The 19,790-nt window shown below is 36.3% G+C and overlaps 1 protein-coding gene across 1 annotated transcript; it reads left to right on the forward strand.

Annotated features, from left to right (window-relative positions):
- Positions 1-118: 118 nt before the first annotated feature.
- Positions 119-19,341, forward strand: DCAF17 (DDB1 and CUL4 associated factor 17; the record flags this gene model as incomplete). Its single annotated transcript, XM_063161402.1, has 14 exons — positions 119-376; positions 1,592-1,695; positions 3,556-3,649; positions 4,585-4,727; positions 5,518-5,596; positions 5,734-5,823; positions 7,898-8,005; positions 8,510-8,615; positions 11,999-12,141; positions 13,485-13,594; positions 13,996-14,083; positions 15,612-15,695; positions 17,123-17,278; positions 18,042-19,341. Coding segments are annotated over 14 exons (1,689 nt in total), but the record flags the coding sequence as incomplete, so codon positions are not given.
- Between the last annotated feature and the right edge of the window lie 449 nt (positions 19,342-19,790).

The raw sequence follows: 19,790 nt of genomic DNA on the forward strand, positions 1-19,790 counted from the left end.
AGCGGCGCCGTAGAAGGCCTCGGTTCGCTTCGCTCGGGAATCGAGCAGCAAGGGGCCGTTCGGGCCTCTTCCCGCTTCGCTTTACCTCTCGCCGGGCAAGGGCGGAGGTTTGAGATAAACCCGGCGCGGGCCTGGGCCTGCAAGGCTGCACGCCCTGCCGAGAGCGAGCCTGGAGCGGGGCAGAAAGGCGATCCCGCCCCGCGGGCCGAGAAAATGCCCGCAGGCGGCCGCCGGCGGGGGCAGGGCCGCCCTCCGGGCGTGCGGGGTGCACAACGTGTGCCGCCTCCTCAGCCGCAGGGCCCACGGCTTCTACGCCAGAGATGCTGGTGTGGCCCACAGGAAGAACCTGGGACTCCTGAGGAGGATCATGTGTCAGGTAATAGGCGGCCGCTCGGCGCTGCTGCAGCCCGCGGGCTCGCCCTGCAGCCCAGGGTGAGCGTCTGTCCCCAGCCGAGGTGTTCGAGAGGCCCCGGTCACGCTGGAGAACGGGTCTGGGAAGAAAAAAGGTGCAGTTCTGATGTAGAGAGTAATGGTTAAAAATATTTCACAAGGCTCAGACCTAGAAATGTAGAAAGGATTGTGCTGGGCAAGAACTGCAAAGGCCCTTCTGTATCTAATAATTGTGTTATAAAATCTCATAAAAGCTTATTTTTATCACCTATTTCCCTAAGATGGCTTCATATTTAATACTAATCTTAAATTCTTAGTGCTTCATGTTGAATTTGGAAGGAGTTCACATAACAAGATAATTGGCAGAGATTTTCAGGTAAACGTAACCCCAGTTCTCAGTGAAACTGATGTTACAGAAAAAGTAGGAATTAAACCAATTACAAACTGAACTTTTTTTTTAGTCAAAACAATTTCTGCTTCCATGCAGTAGTTGATAGAAATATATTAGAAAAGAATGTGGAAGTGAATTGGCAATTATATTGAAAATACATTTATTGGAAGTCAGCTGAAGTGTCTGCTTATGTAACTAGATCAATAGGCATGCAATGTTTACTGAAATAAAAATAATTACATCTGACTTCTTTTTTCAAGACTGGAACCTTTGTTAATGGTATAGATCTTCTGATATCTCAAATGCAGGCAAGAAACTTTAATGTGAGCAATTTATTTCTTTAATGTTCCGGGTGCTTATTGCAAGTAATGGTAAATACATTTTTCTGTCTTTCACACCAAACACCACCATCAGAATGGAATTAAGTGTTCAATAAATAAAAGTTATTACATATAAAAGAATTCTCTGCATATTTATACTCTGGGGAGTTTAGTCCTTGATTTCAAAAGTCACTATGCAAGTTTAGTTGCCACTTTTAATACAGGCAAGCTAATGACAAAATATTCCTTACTGCTGCTGTCCATAATAGCTCATAAAAAAATTTTTTAATTTGGTCTTTAAAAGAGACAAAATTTTACTATCAAAGGTCTGTTAATTTCATTTATAAAAACCAAGTAAGATTCTTTCTCATGTATTCAGCAGTAAAGTTTTAATTAACATAAGTTACTAAGTTGCAGGAGCCAAAGAAAATATTTTCAGAAGCAAAGTTTGTTACAAATAGCCATCCATGTTAAAACTATTGTGTTTCAGGAAAGTACTAAATTCAAGAATGTTTGGACAACTCATTCTGCATCTCCTATTGCATATGAAAGAGGAAGAATTTACATGGACAATTACCAATGCTGTATTACCAGGTAATAAATTTGCAATTATGAGGTACCGACTTACAGATTTGAGACTGATTCTGTGTTATATTGCTAACTTGACTCATAGCTGCTGTGAATTAAATGGAGTTTACTTGGGAACAAAAAATAAGCATGTGATAAATCTTTGACTTATGATATTTGCATTACATTTAGATGCTTTTATATCTAAATGTGACACCTGCTTTGGTCAAAGAAAGCCTGATCTTTCAGGTGCAGTATAACCTCAGCTTTCAGAGCAGGAATGGAAGATTAGCACAATTTTCTAGTTTTGCACTAAAAGCCAAATGAACAGTAGTTCTTTGTAGTCTGGCAACTAAAGAGTGTGTCATAGAATCAGCCTATGTAACAAACTTGGTACTATGTGAATTCTGTATAAAATAATAAATTATTTTTCATGCAAAAGTACAGCCTGCAGTACGTGCTAATTTTTGCAAATGTATTTTGTAGATCAATTCTCTGATCTAATATATTATTCTGTTCCATGATCAGTTGCAGAGACAGGTTAGGAGGCAGCACATGGGAGGGTAGAGGACAGGAAATCTGTGTGCACCAGCCCTTGTCCTTGCCTGTCCCTACTGTGAGGGAAGTAGCATGGACTTGGAGAACTGCAGTGCTGAGGAAGTTGGGGACAGAGCAGTTTTGAGATAGTGTCATATTATACATAAAATACAAACTAGTCTGTCAGGGTAAACCACTAGGAGTCAATTAACTTAATCTGTCATCCACAGCTGAGATCTAAATCTGCTTTTATTCCACATTGTCTCAATGTTTTTAGTACTGGGTTAACCTGTCTAAGATCTTTCAGGTTTTCCTTTGTCTCATCCTCTCCCAGAGGGCAAAACTGTGCACAGTACAAAGCTTTTATTTTGTTGCCTTTTTCCCAACCTGGAAATGAAACTCAAGATAATTTTAGTAAGGAGGTAATACTTCCTTAGTAAGGAGGTAATAAGAAGGCATTCTTTAATGAAGGCCTTCAGAGGCAGTTATAGAAAGATGTCCACAAAAGCCCTTACAGGGATAAGTACACATTTATAGGTTTTAGGAAATTAGCATAATTGATAAAAAGCCCCAGTTAGGAGGACAAGGGGTGATGTAATTCCACCCCCCAGGCCAAGCCCCTTCTCTGGAGCCCCCCCTTCAGCACTAGTTGTACTTTGTCCATGAGAATGGATCTCAGCTGTTGTTCTCAGCCTTGGTTCCCAGCTAGAAGCAAGATAGCACTGGGGCCTTGTACCTCCCAGAGCTTGGAGCTCTGGGATTTGTTTTGTCTTTCTGCCTAGGGAAAGGCCATGGAAAAGTACTGGGAAAACTGGCTACTAATACAATAGGTGACAGAGTTACAAGTATCTGTGTGAAGAATACAGTGAATATATAAAAGGAAAAATGGCAAAACCCAAACAGCATCAATTTTAATTAGTAAAGGCTTTTTTTAAAATATCTGGACATGATGCCGCACCTTTGTTGTAAAAGGCAGCATTGGAAGAACCTGAGGGCAAGGTTCCAGGATGATCATTAGTTTCTGAAATATGCTTTCTTCTTAATGTATATCACTAGAGCAAGAACATTACTATTAAGGTTGTTACTTAAAAAAACCAACCCAAAACTAAAAGCCGAAACTAAAAACAAAAAAAAAGCAACCAGACCAAAAGATTTAGAGAAGGTTAGCTTTAAAATATTACATTATATTAACTATTGTTTATTAGGCCTTATTTTGAGAGCAATTTCAGGTATGTTTACAAAGTAAAAATAAGATGTTTAGGTTTCTGACCTATAAAACGGTATGAAATGACTTTTTGATAAAAAGTGGTCTATAAAACAGACTAATGATTAGCAATCATTTTCCTCTAGCATTGCGCAACAGCCAAGACTAATTTATCAAAAGACAAAGTGTACCGCCAAGTCTGAAAAAATAGAAGATGCTTTATTATTGGAATGCCCATTGGTAAGATTACTTTTTACTAGAACATTTTTGTGCAAAATACTAAATTAATATATTTTGATGAAACATTTAGAATGGAATGCGTTTTCTTTCCAAATTATTTTCTCAATGTTTTTAAGGAGTTCAGTCGTTAAAGGTTGGCAACATGTGCCTTATTTACATTAACTGAACATTTAGAGGTATACTCTTCTGAATTTCTCAGTAGTGCATTCAAATCCTTTTTTCATAAGCTATCATGGAAGATTTTAAAACCAGTGCTTTTATTCTTATGCAACTAATTCTTAATTCCTTACAAAATAAATTCTACTTATATTTTTATTTATTTTTAAATAACAAGGACAGTAGATGGGAGTTTTAGTTTTCTTCAGATACACTGACATTAAAAAAACCAAAAAGCAGATACACTGGAGGCCCATTGAAACAACCCTGCCCAAAAACTCTTCTACTGTTTCTACCTGATAATTGCATCATTTCTCTCCTTCACCCATTGTCCACAGAGCTTAGAAATATTAGCCCTATCTTTGAGGTGCCTAAAACTAAAGCAGTGTAAGTAACATTTGTAGCAGTTGCTGAGTTATCACTGAGTTATCACTTGAGTTATCACTGAATGTCTTCTTTTGAAATACTTAAACAATTTTCTCTTCAAGATTGATATCAATTAGATCAATAAGCAGTTAACTTTTGCAAGGAAAAGATTTTTTAAAGGGTGCCTCTTCTAGAAAAGGTAACTGTCTTGCAAAAAATGTGACAGCTGATTATTTATGTCATAGGTAATTATTTGACATGGACATGAACTTAGAGATATTGATCTGATTAAAGGCAGATTGCCTCCTTCAGTTTTTGAGGAATGTGTATTTACTTTCATGTTCTTCAAACTGTCAAAATGTTTTGTATCTTCCTGATACAACCTTATTTCTAATAGCCTTTTTTCAATGTAGGGGGAAATGCTACCAAGTCCATCAGATTATAAAGCTTCCCTGATAGTCCTGACAGCGCAGAACTGGCTTCTACGTCTCTCTGCTGATAGTGGAGAAGTACTGGAAAAAGTGTATCTTGCTGGTTCCTGTTGCAAATTCTTCAGGTATTAACAACTAGGGTTTATACCATTAACAGTCAGTAGTACTATAGTGGAGAAGGAGACCTTAATATAATTAACAGTGATTAGTGCTATAGAGGAGAAGGGGAATCATGTTATTTTTGTACCACCCTATGGCTGACAACAGGCTTGTTAATCTCAACCATTACCTGGAATACTTTTCCTGCATGCTCTTGCTTGTAGAAGAATTTCATCTACTTTAGTATTATGCTGTCAAATTTGGTATCAAGTTCCACAAAACCTAGCCTACTATTTGCTTTTCTCTGTCAGCTTTACAGCCTTTAGTATTGCAATGGCAACATGCCAGCAGAGGACTGTAAGAGCTGAAAAACAAACCTGATCAAACGTACAAACAATATGTTCAAAGTCTGAGCTATTGTTAATTTGCAGAGGTTCTTTTCCATAGGGTAGCCATATTTCTCTTTTAAAGCAGGGCAGTTGCTGCTTCTGGTAAACTGCTTCTTTTTTTTGGTTTTCAGAAAATATTTTCGTTAGGCTGAAGGATAGGAAAGTGGTGATTATAAAGGAAAGGAGAAAAATTAAGATTGGAAAATGTGAATATTCACTAATTTTTCTCACAATCCTGTATGAAATAAATCATTCCTAGTTCCATGGATTTCTGCTTTATTGCAAGCATCCCCTCTTCCAAATCAAATAGTCAAGTTTCTCTGGGCACAGATATCTGCTTAGTTATAGTTGATTATATTTTATGTGAAATAATACATTAATAAATGGGTTTTAAGTGGTTAAGGCAGGCCTTTCTTGTCACAAACAGGTATCTGAGCTGGGATACTCCTCAAGAGGTAATGATTGTAAAGTCAGCTCAGAATAAGCTCCCTGCAGCAGCACGGCAGGTAAGTGTTGTAATTTTTGCAACATTGATCAAAAAAAATTTACAAGCATAAAGATGGGGACATTGTACTTGGTTATTATGGAAGAAGAAAAAGATGTCCTACCTTTAATAACTATGTTCAGTATTGTTCCTTCCCAGGCAGGAATCCAACAGAATGTATTGTTTTATCTTGCTGTATTCCAAGTTTTGCCTCTTTCATTCATTGGAATGCTTGAAATAAACAAAAAGGTAAGTTAATTTCTCTGATAATATGTAATCTGTAATGTAGTTCTATGACAGTTCTAGTTTAGACACTTATTTCAGAAGTCATACTTACAAGCTTGTAAAAGCAATTGAAACATTAATTAGCAGCAGTGTTCTTGTGTCTGATTGGGGTGTTGGAGCAAATATTCTTAATTCTAAGGACCAGAAGAGAAATACAAATGGATTCTCTTACTGGGTTACTCTTTGACATGCAGCAGGACTTTAGCCTTTTCTTAGAGCAGTCATAAGAATTAGGGAACCCTGAAGTGTTTGTACAATTCTTTTCACCTCCTTAAAGATAATGTGCCTCTGACCCAGTCCTAGTAATAGTCTATGAATTCTATATGCAGTAACAAATGTTTCACACTTTTATTATCACTGTTACTGAATGACAAAAGCAAATGGATCTTGCTTTATCAGTCAAGAACAAACAAACCTGAGTTCAGTTTCTGACCTATAAGTAAGTATATATATTTAGGAAGAAACTTTGAGCCAGATTGTAATTTTTACTGTTCTATTTTAAGTCAAGAAGGCTCTGGATACAACTTACAGATGAAACAGTACAAACATGAAAACTCTGTCTGTGTAGGTATTGTGTCTTTTAGGATCCAGAGTGATGAGCTGGAGTTCTAACTGGTGCTAGGTTGGGTTGAGGTTGTAATTGAAATTGGGCCTGGCAAGTGAAGGCAGGGGTTTCAACTTCTTAATTTGGGCCCATGAAAGCTTGAGAGTACTGTGTATTGTTCTGTTCAAAATTATTATTTAAGACTGAAAAAACCATTACCACTATCAAAGGTGTTCTCAATCTGGTTAGGAATGGCATGCCAGATTCATCAAGGTCATAGCAGGCAGAACGTGTGAAGGAGCAGTACTTCAGCTGGGTCTGTGCTGAGTGCACACCAGAGAAATTGATACAATTGTAACAGACAGGGCAGCATTTGGGGTGTGAGAATCCACGCAGCAGGAGGTGAAGGCAGTGCCAGACCTGACAGAGCAGTGGAATGTAATGTTAGATTGGAGTTGGGGTTAGTGTTACTGCCTGAGGCACCTCGGCTTTATTGACGTGGGATACCGCAACACATTTGAGTTCAGAGTTGCTGAGGTCTCAAGGATAGAAAGAAGACTTTAGGCTTGGAAGATTATTAGAGTTTGTGTCTGAAAGACACTGAGACCTAAGCTAGCAAATGTATTGAGAAAAAGCCATAAAACTAAATAAAAGACAGTCTCAGGAGTGAGTATAACTTTCAGAACCAAACTGATCACATAATCGGTGGTAGCGCTGGTAGTGATAAGATGGAGGTCTTACAGTGTCTGGGTTTCTTTAGCTTTTTATTGGTTTTAGGCCTGTTTTAACTGGTTTAATTGCTTTTTCACATAGTGAGTCAGATTAAAGAAAACTACATTTTCAAGCATATCCATTAAAAAAACCCCTATCAACTTCACATGTTGGTAATAATTAAATGTTAAAAATCAGTTTGTGGGGTTAGCTCAGTGATGTATTAAGCAGACGCACAAATGAATAGTGCATAATTTTTAAAAAAGATAAGTCAACTTCTCATGTATATGTCTAATTTGGATTCAGAGAGAACTCTGTACTCTGTGACAGCTGGATAATGTAGTTTTAGTACAGCTGTATGCAGTCATAGAGTTGTGATTAGACTAGTATTTTACACTGGGGATGAAGAATGAACAGAAGATCTGAAATCAGGACTTTTAGACAGAGTTGCTAAGTTTTGCTAACGTGGGATGCTGAATAATATTATCTATTCATGTATGATAATAACTGGGTGGCATGATAATGAAGATATACTGAGAATTGATTAGAGCATGAATCTGCTTGCAGAATATGACTACTGTAACTTCAGGTGTTACTGCAGTGCAATGGATTAAAGAAACTCAGCAGAACAGATGAGTTACAGAAAACTTGAACACTGATCATAGAGTTTAGTCAGAATAAAAAAAGAATGATTGAAAAATTAAGGACATAATGTCAGTTATTTGTGTTTTCTCTCAATTATTTTTTCTCTAATAGAATATTTTTTGCTTAATTTTATTCCAGATTTTTGGTAATAGTGTGACAGATGTTGCTGTTTCTAATGGAATCCTGATTGTAATGTATAGCATGGGTCTGGTCAGACTCTATAACTTCAAGGCCATTTTGGAACAGGTAATGAAGTAAAGAGTTTTCATACAATCCATGCTATTTTTGGGTAACAAGTCATAAATATTCATGTACTCTACATAAGTACATGTGGTAAATAGGTTCCTGCCTAGATCTGTTTACAGTCAGAAGATAAAAATGGACACACTATCAGAAAAATTACTTGCAACAGTTACAGGTGGCAAAACATAAGAGATACTGGGTCAGACAGGCACTTCTGGGGAGTTACATCAATGTTACACCAGATGTGCTGCTCTCTACAACACCTAGTCTGTAGTTACAGATGATTGTTAAGGCCAGAAACTGGTGGGCTTGGGGAAGTTTGATCTCAAACAGAAATGCAGTTAGACACGTGAGTTTATATCCTTCCAATCAAAAATCAAACATTAATTCAAAAGTAAGACCTCAAGCAGTATCTAACAAGATAAAGAATGCAGTAATAATAGAGAATAAAACTAAACAGCAAGTAAATATGCATCTGTAAAGCTAAATTGTTCTGTATTATTTTAGTTCATGGAACAACCATTTGAGTTGGGACAAGAATTCAACTGGAATGGTCAGGTGGGAGTTGTAGGAAGGTTTCCATATGGTCTTCCATGTAACATTAAAATAACAGGTAATTATGACCTTTGTATTGGCTTGACTGTGGCTTTTATGGATTGATTGTGGCTTATTTCACACTAAGAAAAAATACTAAGATTACTGTGCTCATACTGTGCTGTAGTGTACTTCTGGACTTACATTATAGTAAAATGTGCTTCCCTTTACTTCTAATTACAGTAATTATATAGGACACACCAAGAAAACTGTTAGAGCAACTAAGCTGTCTGAAAAGCTTTATTAGCAATGCATGAAATGGAAACCTCTTTCTTTATTTCTGAGATGCAATTGCTCTTGAGAAAGAGGAAGGACTAGGATATCTGTTAGTAGCAACCAGAAACAGAATATGGTATGTAAGCAAAAGATGCGAGAACACTAACTTGCAGAGGAAATTCAATGAGACTGAATACAATTTGTCTGACTTGCATTTTGATATTTTAAGTTGTCAGAAATGTGCTGATTTCATTAAAATGAATTCCTGAGAAGAGAACAAATTATTAAAAACAATTCTAATGCCTCAAATCATTAACTTATCAATGTTCTACATTATGTAATGACTTCTCTTTAAAATCAAACAATGGCTTCTGTTGGTGCATTTGAGATTAGAATTTGGTGCTAAAAATCTGGATGAATGAGCAAAGCCCAAGACTTCTTTTGAAATTTCTTTTCTTAGTTTAAAAATACATTCTCACAAGCTTACACTTGAGGCATCTAAAAAAAATTTAAAAGGTTGGTTTCACAAACATTAAGGAATGCATTTATTTATTTATTTATTTACGAATGTTTCTGTACTAAATGTTTTTTTTAGGTGATTCTCCACATAAAAAGTCTTTTTTTTTTCAGAGTGTCAGATAGTAAGAGTCAAATCAATCCAGATGTATATAAAAATGAGGGATAAAGATAAAAGATAAAGTACAGATTTATATAGTGAGGTTATAATGCAAAGTTTTATCAAAACAAATCTATAGGCTGCTATATTTGATGTCTCAGTTTTTGCAAATGGAAATCTTCCCCCATTTTTTGTCTCCATCTCAATTTGTGAAACCACCATTTAATGTGAGGAACCTGTGGAAAACCTGCTGTGGGAACTTTAATAGGAAGATTTGATCTCATGGCTTATAACCATTATAGTTTTTAGTTTTGAGATTTTAAACCAGTGTACTGGAGAACACCTTTTTGATCTTTAATCATATTCAGGAATTTGTGGTTAGGAAGTTTTGAACCCATGACATTTTCATGCTTGCTTTTGCAAATGGTTTCATTCCTGTGATTTTTGAGTTTTTTTTCTTTCAAGACTGAGATGGGCAAATGCTTCAGTGAGCAAGATCTTAGCAGTTTCAGAGTGCAGGCTTGTATTTACTATAATTTAACTGTGTGTAGTCTTCTTTCTTACTTAAGTCCTAGCCTCCCTACAGAAATTGCCTGAAGGGATGGCATTATTACAATACTGGTTTATGGTGTGTGAGGTACCCCCAAGTGTCTAGAGATCAAAACTTACAGGCTAAGAAGTACTATGCTACAGCTCTGAACTGCTGGGGAGGAATTGATTTTGGTCAGTCATAGTGTGTGATTTTCTGAATGGCCCAGAATTTAAAACTGTAGTTTGATTTATTGTTAGCTGATACAGTAATTTCAGAAAAAAAAGCAAGGAGAAGGATACTTTGAAACAACCTTTTCTTGTTATTTCTTTGGTTTTTATTTGCATGTATAACACTTGTTAGTGCTGCCAGGAACAGCTTTTAGAGAAGTTTGCAGAGATTAAAGTAAGTAAACAAAGAAGCTCAACTAGAGAGTGAAAACTGGCAAGACTTGGCAAAAGACTTACAAACAATAAAACAAGAGGTGTTTAGCAACAAGAGCAAGTGACATACAAGTGGGAATGATGGAGTTGAGGCAGCAAAATCACATTATCACAGTGGTTTAGGTGGAAACCATGATAGGAAAGGCATATTTTAAAGCACCCTCTACTACTCAGTATTGATATACTGTTGAGATACATTTAATTGTATAATTATAATATATAATTTAGTCCATCTACCAGAATTTTGAGGGACCTTGATATATAAGCTTTATTTAAAAAGTTGTTTCGGTAAAATGTCACAAACTTTCTTAACTCATTTTTCATTTCCTGACGGATTTTAATATCAGTAGGTCCTTTGCTTATGCTTCCATCTTCAACATTCTCTACATTTCCAGCAGATGCATAAGTTTTTTATAACATATAGTTTATCTCTTGCACAGAATCTCCCATTTCTTATGTGTCACTCCAGAAAGCAAATGGGAAACAGCCACTTTCCAGCTTAGGAAAGACTTCGTCTCCATTGGCAGTGAACTAATTCCTTTCAATCCAAATGGCTAAATCGATGGAAACATGAACAAAGGAAGAGGAAGGAAGCACTCCATAAACATAATATGTGATGTCGTGTGATAGCACCATTGACATTAGGAGAATTATCTAGACACAGCAGGAAAAGAACAAGTCAAAATTTGGATAAGACCTTTGGGTCCAGATAAAAATCGTGTTCTCCTTGCACTAATTGAGTTTGGGTTTTTATATTCTGCCTGTTTAAATTCCCCTCATAACTGCAGATTTTCTCCACGTTTTGTCCGTTTTTTCCCCAGCTTTTCTCTTTACTGTTAGAAAGACCTGGTCTTCAGTCTAAAATTGATTCAGTTATAGCAGCTGTAGAAATTGCTTTAATTTAGCTAGTTGGCAGAAGTTGTAAATACCTCTCATTTAGTAAAAAGAACATTTGTACTAATGGCCTAGTACATCTCAGTAATTTATTCCAACTGAACTGAAAGGAAAACTAGATACCTTTTGCCATTAATTGCTAAAAATTCTATATTTTGATTGATTTTTATGAACTCAGCTACAGAATGCATCCATGGCGGTCCACACTATTTTGTTGCATTACACAAAAGGAGAAAAAAGCAGAATCTGAATATTCTATCTTCCTGCATTTAATTCTGTTATTTGAGGTTGCTGCTTGCTGTTTCCAGTTATTTATCACTGTTTTTCTCAAGAGAATAGTGACCATCGTGATATGGTCTTTGGTCTGTTCATGTGTGCATCCTTTCTCAATCAGATGAGCTGGAATAATTTTAATTATTTGCTGTGGCTTTGCTTGTAAGTGAAAGGTACTAGAAGAGTATTCAGCATCAAGATCTGAGAAGGGAGGGAGGGAAGGAAGAAGAGGGAGCTTCAGATGTGCACCTGGGTGCTGGCTGAGATAGCATAGCTGGCACTGGAAAAGAGTTAATAGCCAATGTGTTTCCACCAATCCTCAAAAGTTCTGAAGAATTAGTAGCTTTATTGGAATTTAGAATTGCAAGCATCAATGGAATGATGACTGTTCTGCTACTAATGGTGTTAACAACGTTACTGAATATTTGCAGATACCCCACCTTTGCTATTTGAAGCATCTTCTCTGGAGAATGCATTTCAAATTGGAGGTTACCCTTGGCATTATATCATCACACCAAACAAGAAAAAACATAAAGGAGTCTTCCATATTTGTTCTCTGAAAGACAATGCTTTGGTAATACATTCAGAAAACAGCTTCTCTGAAATGAATGTGTGTTGTGTTTGTCTTCATCTCTTATTCTGAGTAGGTTATAATACCTTTGTTTACCAGTGCAGTGCTTTCACAGGCTCACTCCAGTATCAAATTAGCTATCCCATGGAGTCATATGTAAAATGCTTTCTTCTGAATCAGTGCTTCTCATATTTCCTTCATTCCAGTACAACAGTGGTGCAGTCAGAGCTACACAGTACTGTATCATGACTTAAAAGTCTCATTACCTGTTTCCTTGCATGGTAACATCCTAATGCACTTCTGACTAGTCAGCCTACTAAATACTGACTACAGAATTATTTTAAATTTTATGATATTGCAGAATAAATGTCCTTAATGTTTGTAGTTTACCTTGGACTTGTACCTTCTTTCTCTCCCTAAAAAAGATTTGATTGCTCAGCTTAATCCCCTTCTGTCCCTATAAAGGTTTTATTAGTTAGTTTAATCTGTTCCTAATTATTTTTGTTTATGTACTATTTATCATCTGAATACTATTTTTTGTGAGGTGTCCATCTCCACTTTTATTTTGAATATGGAATTGACCTGAAGATCATTCTGTATTTCAAGCAACTTCTGGGCCTGTTAAGAGTTTCTTGACTAAATAAGTCTCGTCTGTAAAGGTCCTTATCTCTTCTACTTGCCTCTTCTCTCCTTATTTTCAAAACTGATGTTCCACAATTGTAGCTAAAGATCAATTTTGATTCAAATGGATTTACAGAATCCTTTCTCATCTGTTTTTTTTCTATGTGGGTTCATATATTTGGCAGTTTGAATGATGGATGTCAGCTAATAACAGAAAGCCACTGCTAAAATCCCGAGATTTTGACTGGCTTGCATGTGATTGCTGAAATCACAAGGTATTCCAGGCTTACATGCTCCACAGGTCATTTGCACAGAAGAGGCTAAGCCTGAGAGTTGAAGCTCAAGTCAAACTCTGTGCTAATGTTTGTTGCATGTCTTGGATACTCAAATAGCTGGAATTGTTGAAATGTTTGCACAGTGTAGGTTAGATCTTCATTCTGCTTAGTTTCAGGAGAGATAGGACAATAGCTAGGGTGCAAGGTTATTGCTTACTGTATATTAAAAATCTCAAAACTACTTCACTGAATATCTTGAGAATTGGAACTGAGTTTTTTTATTACTGTTGTTGTTGGTTTTTTTTCCACTGCCATCCTTTCTGGTCATGTTTAGGAGCAATACTTCTAAACCTCCAGAGGTATATAGTGAGGAGCTCAGTATTTCCTCTTTAATTAGATCTGTGAGACTTTCAAAATACTAATATTCTAAGTTTTCCTTTTCTTCTTCAGGCAAAAAATGGCATACAGGATATGAAATGCTGTTCACTTGAACCTGACTGGATATATTTCCATCCAGATATGTCAGGTAGAATAATCCACGTGGGACCAAATTTGATAAAGTATGAGCCTTTTTTACTCAAATCTTTTATTCATTAGAGAAGTTGCATAACTGCATAAATTTAGTAGTCTGATGATTTGCAGGCCCAAACACTCATCAGACTATAGACACTATAAAATCCATTACTTTGTCAGAATCAAACATTCTTCTAGAAACATCTGCAGATTTTGGTGTGATGAATGTGAGCACTAGAGGCTACATTTTGGGTTTTGGTATGAAAAATGCTCAAGGACCACTGTATCAAAATTCCACTGATAAACATAAATTACCAAAATAAGTAATTTCCATTTTATTTATTTATTTACAATGTTTTAATGCACTAGATTTAAAAAAATTATATAGAAATGTTGTAGTAAGCAGATTAGAATACATGACTTACTTTGTAATTTGTTTCTTTTGTAGAGTCTTAAAGCTTAAGGAAGTTAAGAATCATGCAGATCAGATGGAGATTGCAGAAGATTTTACGATTGTAGCCAACAGAGAAAACTGTGTGAGTTTAGTGTCTGAGATCACAATGTGGATTTTGAGCTATAAACAGGGAGTTTGCATATTTGAGTTAACACTGTGTTTTATGAGCTTTATCCAAGGTTTATTGAAAGACATGTTCTGTCTTCACTGGACTTCAAGCATTATGAAAAGAATTTTGAAAACAATAACACTTTCAGGATAGATTTCTGAAACCTTCAGTCTTTTCTTTAGATTTCAGTTTTCTTTAAGGTGTGCAGTGTAACCATGTATCATGGATATAAAACATACTTAAAAGATGGTGACAGATTTCATTCAAATGACGGTGCCACCAAGTTATAATTGTGTGCATCTCTGGCGCTCAGGTAAGTTGATCATACAAATGCTAGAAAAGTTTCAAGTCTATCATAACTTAGGGGTGAGTCTTCATATGACAACAAAGACACTACATTGCTTCCAAAAGTCCATTCCTTTTTCTGGCCATGCATGCCTGTCATTCTCTTGTGCCAAGTTTGGCATTCATCTAACCCTTGGTGAGCCAAATCAGTGCTCTAAAATAACAGAATAACTTGGCAGAAAAGGTGAGTACTTTCTGCTTGCTTGTTTTGCTGAACTGGAGCAGAACAGGACTGAGTCATCAGTGGATCAGAAGGGTAGAACCAAGTGTGAGAGGATGATTTAAAACTATTGGTAGAACTGAGCTCTCTAATCACCTCAGTTGTTTCATGAAGTCTTTTGTGATATGGAATCACCAAGATAATCTAATGTCAAAAAGGTTAAAGAGTACACATGAAAAAAATTCTAGGTAGTGCCTGGAACTGTCATTTTGATTCAGCAGACAAGGTTATGTCTTGCCTAAAAGCAAGTTTTTATAGTTTGAATACTGTAAAATGTGATGCTAATTTTTAAGCTTTTGTGGAGAAAAAGGTTTGTGTATTAAAAATCTTCACAAACTCAAGAACAAAACTTGTATTGAATTCAAAAACTAAACGCCAGTTGTCATCTTATAACTTGCCATACTGCTTTTTGAGAGTTGTGTAGGTAACTTCTGTTCCAGTAAGAAGAAAGAAGTATGAGTTCTAATCCTGCCTATGCTGTGGTTTTTCCTTTTGATTTCTGTTGAGACACTGATAACCTATTTTTTAATATTTCTGGAGTTAATGAAGCCAGTGGAAGCAGCCATGGTGGTTTAAGATGCTACTTCTCCCATCTTCTGGAATTAAGAGTTTAGGAAAAATCAGTGTTGATTTAGCAGTCTTAATTCTCATTCCAGCATCTTGGTTCTAGTCACTTCTGTTCTAAATTATGGTAGCTTGGGAACCTTTGCCATCTCTGTGGGCCACCGCTGAATATGAGTAAACAGCAATAATATCTCAGGTAAAGTCCCCAAGTTCATTGAACTCATAAAGAAAACAGCAGCACCAGGGCTATGCGTAGCTAATGAGCACAGCAAGGTCAGAAGGCAAAATGTATGGAACAGATACATTGTCAGATGGATGGAAACGACATTGCTCTGAAGTCTAGAGACACTTCTTTTTTATGTTTCTCCAAAGGTGAACAACAATGTTACTGTAACAGCTTCTGGTCGAGTGGTGAAGAAGCGGTTCACCTTGCTGGATGATGACCCAGAACAAGAGGTAACTGAAGTGAGAGCACTTCATCGATTGTTTCAGTGTTTAGCTAGCCAGAAGCCCTTCTTGTTTCAGGGGCGTGACCATTTGCCGTTGGTTATGCCCTGAAACCACCATGGTTTCAGTGGGTGTAACCATTAGCTGTCTATATCCTTGAGTTCTTTATTCCTCTTCTCTTTGTCTTCTTCCAATTGCTTCACATACTTTTCATCTTTTCTCCTTGGTCAACATTGAGCTTTGTATTTTTTCTTTCTTTCAATAACTGATCTTATGCCCCACCTTATCATAATTCCATGTGACTTCAATGGCACAGAAAAGATATGTTAATGTGACAAACCATTACTCTTTTCTCCATTTAAATATCTGCTTTAAACATTTCTTACAAAGCATCTTATGAAATGAAAGAAAATTTTTCTTTTCGGCTGCTTTAGGATCCTCTTGTCTTTTTTACAGTGTCTCTCAACTTTATTTTTCTCTCTCAGTTACTTTGATTGGATTGTAGGATTAGGTATTTAGCCCTTTTCCTTTAAGTAACTGCTTCTTGAGATTGAAAACACCACTTGGGTCTTAAAAGGTTATGAAAAATATTTTTTAACTCTGTCTAGAGCTGGATCTGTAATTGACATAAGTACAACAGGTAAAATTCATCAGTTTCTGGCAGTCAGTCCTATTCTTTATCCTGAGGAAATAGATTTTACTATGGTAAAAATACAGCACAGTCCAGTATAACCCTTAAGGGTCTGCAGTTTATTTCTATTCACTTTTTATTTTAACCATAATAAAAGTAATTGCACTCTATTTTTTTTCCTGTTGTTACACTTATGATTCCAGTAAATGCTTTTACATTATAGAAGAAAAGGACTGGCTTGAATTTAGAGTATGTCACAGTGAGATAAAGGCAATTAACATCATTCACAATCTTCATTCACATATTTTGGTGTCAGTTTTTCACCGACCTATAATCTGTGGAGCAAGAGAGATATCTGAGCAGAACATACAGATATTCATGGAATTACTCTAATGTACTCATTCCCTCAAAACCAATGATGGTTTAAAGCTCCACGACGTCTGTTAACATCTCTGCTTCAAGAACCTAAATATACTCCTTGGCCAATTCAGAAGTACTTGTTTTATACTTCTTATATGCTACATATAAAATATGTGTACTTGCACATTAGGATTTTTCAGAACATCACTTCCTTTTCTCCTGCTTAAGGAATTTTGCTGAAATACCCTGACAACTCATGTTGGGAAAAACGCCTGTTGGGTATCGGGCTCCCAAAGTTTTCTTTCAGATGAGAAAAAAAAGAAACTTAAGAACTAGAATTTGCCCAGTACTACTTTCACACGAAGAAAAAACAGCTATGCACTTTAGGTAGAGGGGAATGTGAATTTGTGTTTGATTTGTAAACTTGAGGTTTGTTTTTCCTAAGACATTCAAAATTGTGGACTATGAAGATGAACTGGATTTACTATCCACTGTGGCAGTTACTCAGATAGGAGCTGATGGAAGAGCTCACCTTGACTTTCATTGCAATGAACATGGGATTCTACTTAAGAGTATTCCATTAAAGGAGTCCTGGGATGTGGTGAGGAAAATTCTTGTCTTTTGTTCCCACTGTCTCTTCCCCATACTCATTCACATACCACTTCTGTTCAGATTCTAAGCAGGTATATAAGTAGCAAAGGGATGAGATTTGCATAAAATAACAATTACAACTCTAAAATTTTAAGTACTCCATCAGACAGTAGTTAATTCACCTGAAGATCTCCCATTATTTGAAATCATGATTGTGGGAGGTTTTTTTGGTTGTTTTGTTTGGAGTTTTTTTGTTTGGGGAAGGGGTTGTCCTTAATGTATTTCTGAAGTATTTATCAACTTAAATACTCTTTGGCTAGTTACTTCAGACTAACTTTTCAACTTGTAAAGACTTTCCCTTGTTTAATTTGAAGTACTCATGCATAAAATGAAGCACAGCCCTCACTGTATATGTGTTTGGGAAGATGGAATGGGCTGTTCATCAGTCCAAGTTTAGGTGGACATCCAGCTTAGATGGTCTGAAATTTTCAGCACTGTTAGACCTCTTTTATCATTGACTGCATAGGCAACTTGTGATCTTAAATCAGATGCTCTGAATTTAGATTCCTAAAATAGGGATGTGAGAAACCTCTCAAAAGTTATGAAATTCTCTCCTTTATCTGGAAGAGTAATCTCTGTGTATCCACACAAAATTTCTGCCTGATCATGGAGTTCACCACTGTTAAGTATTTTTTGTTCCTTGTGGAAAATGATAGATATTAGCAAGTTGTGGAAATAGAGACTGCAACCTGATTTTTTTTTTCTCATTTCAGACTTACAGTCATGAAGTTTACTTTGACAAAGACCTCGTACTGCATATAGAACAGAAGCCTAATAGAAGATTCAGTTGTTATGTTTACCAAATGGTATGTGATACTGCAAGAGATGATGATCCTTAATACTTTACAAAAAAACAGGAAGTGTTTAGTAAAAAAAGGAGGGAGAACTTTTGTATATATTTAAGCCATAAACACCAGCTACAGAGAATTTTGGATAGTATTTAAGGATACTGCAAGAGATCATGATTCTTAATGCTATAAAATAAATCAGAAAGTGTTTTTGTAAAAAAAGGAGGGAGAACTTTTGTATATATTTAAGCCATAAACACCAGCTGCAGAGGATTTTGGATGCTATTTAAGGACTCCGTACATAGTAGTCAACTACTGGTTTTCTGGCTGAATTTAATCTTAACATTTTGTACTACTAGATAAGGTCTTGTTTCTTTTTTTCTTTGTGACACTGTACACTTGCCTGTAGTTTATCATTGCTTTTCATGTATCACCAACTCATCATTAATGCTAGATGCAGCATTTATTGCTTCTCTTCAGCGATTGGATTGAAATACTGGACATCAAGGAGAAAGATGTGGACTTACCTATTACCTACCATCTGCTATGATCAGTCTTACATAGTTTTACCTATGCAACTCTGATGATGCCTTAAGAGGCTACCTAAAACAGAGGTTAGACAGTGTTAAAGGAATAAAGTAGGTATTTATAGAAAGGCCTCCAAAGGATACACCTTGGGCAGTACAAGAGCCTGGCTGTGGCTCCACCCAAGATGGATGACAGGTCACATGCTTTCACACTTTTCAAAGTTTTGGTCCATTTACATACTGGGGTTAATTGTCCAATTGCAGCTTCAGGTTATGAAGTCCCATGCTCTCAGATTGCTCTCCTCAGTTCACTGTTGTTTATGCTTTTTGGGCCTGAAGCTGCAATGGTGTCCTTGGTTCTCGAGCTGGAAAAGGATTGTTTTGTCTAATGAAACTGTGAAGAGAACTTGCTAACAATTTATATGAAGTTCAGAGTTATATACTAATGCAGTACAGAATCTGGAAAATATGAAAGGTAAAGCTTAAGGCATCTCTAATACAAACTGGTAATTAATCAAAGTATGTAAAACTACATAGGATAAATTTTGTATGTAGTATGAAAATTGTAGTGTTACCATTAAACCACTTAGACAAAATCCTTCTCTTGGTTTTGTGTGAGAAATAAAATCACTCAGGTTTTCTGGTTGTGTATGTTTTGGTTTAAAGAGAAATACTAATAAATTATGTATTTTACTGTATTTTTAATACATTTTATATGTTTTTACATATATATGTATATCCAAGCAATTCTCTGCCTGACCCTGTTAAGGTTCAGGAGTTGTTGAGTCTGAGCCAAAGCTCTCAGCTCTTCACCCTTATTACTGTGTGCAGCCTATCTGATACATTGGAGTTCTGTGTGGTATATTCAGAATCTGCAGAATGAAAGCTTTGACTTTAAATTAAAAAACACCCACAAGAACAAAACACAGGCTGTAGACTTCATGGTAATAAAGATGGGCTCAGGAGCATAGCTCATCAAAGCAGAACTCACTACCCTCACTGTCATCATAAGCATGGTAACTCTAAATGCAAATATTTATTTTTGCTCTGGGCTTTACTAATTAAGTTGGATCATTCTAGATGATGCAGTACAGAAGAGCTCTAGAAAAAATGATTAAAATTTTCTATTGTGAGTTTTTAAGGAAAC

The sequence above is a fragment of the Melospiza melodia genome, chromosome 8 (assembly GCF_035770615.1).
Source record: "Melospiza melodia melodia isolate bMelMel2 chromosome 8, bMelMel2.pri, whole genome shotgun sequence".
NCBI classification, from domain to species: domain Eukaryota; kingdom Metazoa; phylum Chordata; class Aves; order Passeriformes; family Passerellidae; genus Melospiza; species Melospiza melodia.